General features: G+C 46.9%; 1 protein-coding gene across 1 annotated transcript; it reads right to left on the bottom strand.

Annotated features, from left to right (window-relative positions):
• Positions 1-4056: 4056 nt before the first annotated feature.
• On the bottom strand, positions 4057-5106 carry LOC104496547 (metal transporter CNNM2-like). Its single transcript, XM_010139680.1, has one exon. The coding sequence runs from the start codon at positions 5056-5058 to the stop codon at positions 4057-4059; it is 1002 nt and encodes a 333-aa protein (XP_010137982.1). The 5' UTR covers positions 5059-5106.
• Positions 5107-5115: the final 9 nt, after the last annotated feature.

Here is a 5115-nt window from a genome sequence, read left to right as displayed (position 1 = left end):
TGAGGAGGGGCAGGGTGGAAGAGGAACTAGAAAAGAAATGGGCAAAGCTTTTCTCCAGGTCCTATGTCCACACTAAATACAGCCACCAAACATACACACTATTTAAAACAAATAATACAAGACCAACAGAGCCTGAAGAGAAGATCTTCAAGTTAAATCTGACAAGGTTTTTAGGAAAGAAAAAATATCTTTTAAGGTCCAGTTGTCTATGATTTCAATAAGCAATCTCCGAATTTTCTCAAGGCTGCCATGTGATTCAGAAAACAAGAGCTCAGAACTACTGCACACAGTTACTGTGACTTCTTTGTAACAGGGTATTAACTCTGATCTTTACTATAACATAACAGTGGAGACAGATATAAATAAGATCAAAACATGACTCAAAACCTCCAGTTGAGGAGGACTCCTATCGAGAAACTGCTGCCCTCCAAAGCCGTGCAGGCCACCAGGAAAGCAGCTGTACAACGGCTTGTAGAAAGTGGGCCCATCTTAAAATATTAGTATTACAACATGAGGCTTTTCAAGCTGAATTCTTGCAGCTTTGGCAGGCAGGGAGCTAGAAATAGAATGCTTTGGATTTAGGATCACACATGCAGAGAACTGCCTGTGAAAAACACCCAGAGCAAGTGTCAGAGAGCATTTAAGCAGAGACCTAAGAACACTGTCAAATAAGAGGCGGGGAAAGGAGGGGAGGGAGGAAAAAAAAGAAAATAAAAAAAACACTCACTTGTCAACAAGAAAAAGTGGAGACCAGTGGAGATCGTTCACTAGCTTCTCTCCAAAAGTCACTCTGCCACTCATTCAGTCCCTGCCAGGAGCCAGGACATGAATCGATCCCGGAACAAGCAACACGTTGCTCCCCTTTACAGCAACGGCCACTGTCAGATTAGCAGGGAGTGGACTTTCTTCAAAAGGAATCTCTCTTAGCCCTGAGCAAGGTCAGCTCCTGGGCCAGTATAAGGGATACCTTACACTTCCTTGCATTAGATTTGAATGATTGAATTCAAGTAAGTTAAACACATCATCTTGCAGGCAAATGGATGTGACAGTGCTGGTAGAGGTGTAAGGTCTGTCCATGGGCACAGAAAATTTCCCCTCTTTCAAAAGCCATTTATTTTTAAGTAAACAACACCTTTCAGAAGTGAAGCTTTTTTTGCAGTCTTCAGCAATCACATTTATTCACACTTTAAGAGATCAGAGCAACAAGCGAGTAGGAATGCACCACAGCTCTCTCTTAAAATTAAGCATCTTGCCTGGCAGCATCGAAGTGAAACAGATACTTATTTTGCAATTGTAGGCAACGAACACTGATATGTAGGCCCACCACCAAATCCTCCAGCTGTTCAGCCTCAGCACCAGAACAAGTACAGAACGACCCATTTCATCTTCTGCCATGCTTGGCTTTTAATCTCCTCTCATGCCTTCATTCTGTGTTTAGATTAAGTATGTTTTGCTCCTACCCAAAAAAATGGGCTTCAAAACCCCACCTGCCCAGATAATTACCAAGCTTCTTAAAAAAAAAAAAAAAAAGAGCCTCCCTCCTTATTACAGTAAACCAATTACAGTAACCAATTACAGTAAACCAATTAAACCAGTTACAGTATTCAACTGACAGCACTACCACACCAGCTGCCTGTTGCCCCAAACGGTGCTAACAGGGACCTGGGTGGAAAAAAAAAAAACCAAAAAACACATACACATGAATTTTGAAGCAAGCCTACTGTGGCAGAAAGTCACTGTGGTGAGAAGGAAATTATTAAAAACTAAGTTTATCTAGTTTCAACACTCTACTAGAGAGTAACAAGCAATTTGATTCTCACCCTCAATCTGTACATTCTCACGGGAATTTGGCAAGGTTGCTCAGAAGAAGAAAGTCTGAAGAACTCTTGCAAGAGTCAGCGCGCTATGCCAGATCAAGCAAGTTATCAGTTATTTACATTCATTTCAAAGGACACAAAGGACCTCATTTATTTCCATCGTGTCTGCACTTTTAAAGGGAAACCAGTTAGGATAGAGCTCGTCCCACCACTGGAGCCTGCCAATACAGACCAACCAGCCAGCAGAGCTATTTAAGTATGATCAAACTACCCTGAATTAATCCACAACTACAGAGGCTATTCTAGGACGAGGCAATCTCAGGAGGGAACACACATGTTAGGAAGTTATCCTAAACATGTGCTACTGGGATATTTCCTAGTGCAGGCAAATAAAGTCCTCTGGCTGCCGGGGAAAGCAATCTCTGGTCTGCACCTTCCAAGCCACACGGGAGAATTTTTAAGAAGCCTGTTCTAAGCACAAGTTTCAGGAACTGCAAGGTGACATATTTGGCTTAGCCACACTTGTAGGATTAAAACACTCACTTAATTCTCCCAGCTATTAAATAAAAGGACTCCTGTGTTAAGACACAGGATCGCGTTTCATCTCTTTAAAAGAGGGGAAATAAAGCAACCAACATAATATTCATTTCTTCAGACACACTGCTACAAACACAACTAGAAAAAAACCCACAAGTCTTGCCACAGTTTAAGAAGCCCATCACACTATCTGGAGTCCAAATAATGGGGGGGGCAGGGGGGGAACCCTACACCCACCCACCCAATGAAATCCATCTTAACCAGCCAACAGTTAAGTGACATAATTGAGTTTCCCAGATCCAAGCTGCAGCTCCTGCAGCACAGAAACAACAGCTAAGGGAAGCTCTCCCTCATTTCCCCCTCAACAGCTCCAAACCCAGGTAAGATTTCCCCATCACTACACCCAGGCAGAAAACGGCTGGTGCGCTCGTCAGTAAAAAGCTGGAGTACATTCACCTTCTATCCATGAAGATTAAATAAAGATGAGGAAACCAATGGGGTAACTCTCCAAATCCCCAAAAGAGAGTTAAGCAGAAAGAGATCAAACACCAGACCGCCAAAGCTCAGCATGTGGACAAAACAGCACCTGAAATTTAAGTGGTAATTTAAACGTACTACCTAGAAAGACCATTCACCAATTTACAAAGTTCTTTTCAAGGTGATTCTTGCAGCTGACAAAGGTGCATTCAAATATTCCCTGTTAGCTGAGCTGTGGGCTCAGTGCAGCTGTAAAGCTCTCCTCTTTCAGCCAGATCACCTCCCAGGGACTGAATGGCTCAGCGGTACTTTGCTCGGATCTCCCCGGGTATGATCAGCTCCGTGGCACTCCAATGGCCTTCAGTTTTCCAGTACAGGAGTCCACACATCCAATCTCTTTGCAATGTCACTTAACTATTTCTTTGAAGGCACTTTGCTGCGCAGGCCATCCAGCATTATTAAAGAGAGGAACAGATTTTAAGGGGAAAACAAAAGAAATTTTTTCCTTTCTCATAACAAAAAGCTGCTAACAGGAATTAATCAGGTCATTTACCAGATCAACACCTCCTACAATTAAGACGAGGCCAGAAAGCCTCAGGCCCATTCTGATGCAACTAATACACACGCTACAGCGGAGAGGCAGAAAGGGTCACTCACATCTTTGCTGAGCCTGTGGTCCTGGGGGCAAAGGGAAGCCGAGGGGAAAAGACCTGTAACTCTGAGGTGCAGCATCAAGAGGTACTTTTGAACATATTTTAAAATCCTGAAACTATTTATGAGTTACAAGATCAAACCATCAGTCAAAATATCTGGAACACAAGTAGAGAGCTGAGGTCTGCCGGCTGATCCTATGAATGGAGCTAAACCGCCTTGTTTATCTCAGCACGTGTGCGCACACTAAGCCTGAAAGATACCCACGCAGCCCACCCGCTCCGCACCGCGCTGTCAGGCCAGCTGAAAAAGCACGGAGAAGACACAGCCAAGTAACGGACGCGGATTCCCGTCAGCGGTTCTCACTATAACGGACAGATGAGTGGAAAAAGCAAGAAAGAAAACAACCTTGCTTGGCACCATGCCCACACACACAGCTCAGTGCAGTGGGGAAAAGAGGCCGGAGGCACATACCAGCCGCGTATCAGCTTTCTGGCCCAGGGAAAGGGCAGATCTGGCTGATGCCTAAATACAGGCCACTCTCTGTCCTGAACGCACCTTCCCAAACCCCTCCTCAAGCAGGAACCCAAGAAGCCTCTCCGCAGAGTTCCCTCACCTCACAAAGGAAGATGCTGACCGCCACCTCCCACCCCTGCACCCCCACCACAGGCATGAGCCCACCTTTCTTGAACTCCTCCAGCATGGCATCGAGCTTGGTGTCATTGAAGACAAAGTGCAGCGGGTGGTTGTAGAAGCGGGTGATAGTCTTGAGCGGAGTGCAGTCATCAGGGTCCACAAAAGCCAGGTCCTTAACGAAGAGCAGGTCCACGATGTTGGAGCGGTCACCCTCGAAAACAGGGATGCGGGTATAACCGCTCTCCATGATCTCGGACATGGTGTTGAAGTCAAGCACAGCCTCGGCAGCAATCATAAAGCAGTCTCGGAGGGGAGTCATCACATCCTCCACAGTTTTGGTGCGCAGCTCCAGGGCTCCTTGGATAATATTGAGCTCCTCCTTGACTAGATCGTTATAAGGGTCAGTGACGCGCAGCATCTCCAACAACTTCTCACGGTTATAGACCGTGCCGATCTCCTGGCCCAGGACACAGTCCAGCAGCTTGCTGACGGGGTAGGAGGCCGGGAAGGTCATCATCATGAAAAACTTGGTGAGAAAGATGGTGTTGGCGCCCACGGCCAGACCGTGCCGAGAACAAATGGCCTGCGGCACGATCTCGCCGAAGATGACGATACCGATGGTGGAGACCACCACGGCCACCAGCCCAGAGCCGGCAATGTCGTCCAGCAGGATGGTAAGCGTGGTGTTGACCAGGACATTGCCCAGCAGGAGGGAGCAGAGCAGGTAGTTGCCCTGGCGGCGCACAGGCTCGATGCGCTTGGCGTAGTTCTTCTCTTTGTCCGTGCCACAGTTCTGCACGATGCGCAGCTCCATGGGGTCCAGGGCCATGAGGCCCAGGTTGAGGCCACTGAACATGCCCGAGAGGCAGAGGAGGAGCGAGATGAAAATGACCTGCAGCCAGAAAGGCAGCAGGAACTTCTTCTCCTCACCCACGATCATCTTGGTGTCCTCGCCGTCATGGTAGATCCAGGTAGTTTCACCCCAGGGTGGAGGCCC

Source organism: Buceros rhinoceros, unplaced genomic scaffold, assembly GCF_000710305.1.
Source record: "Buceros rhinoceros silvestris isolate BGI_N320 unplaced genomic scaffold, ASM71030v1 scaffold6327, whole genome shotgun sequence".
Classification (NCBI taxonomy): Eukaryota; Metazoa; Chordata; class Aves; order Bucerotiformes; family Bucerotidae; genus Buceros; species Buceros rhinoceros.
The sequence above is the reverse complement of the archived record's forward strand: the minus strand, read 5'-3'. Positions and strand labels throughout refer to the sequence as shown.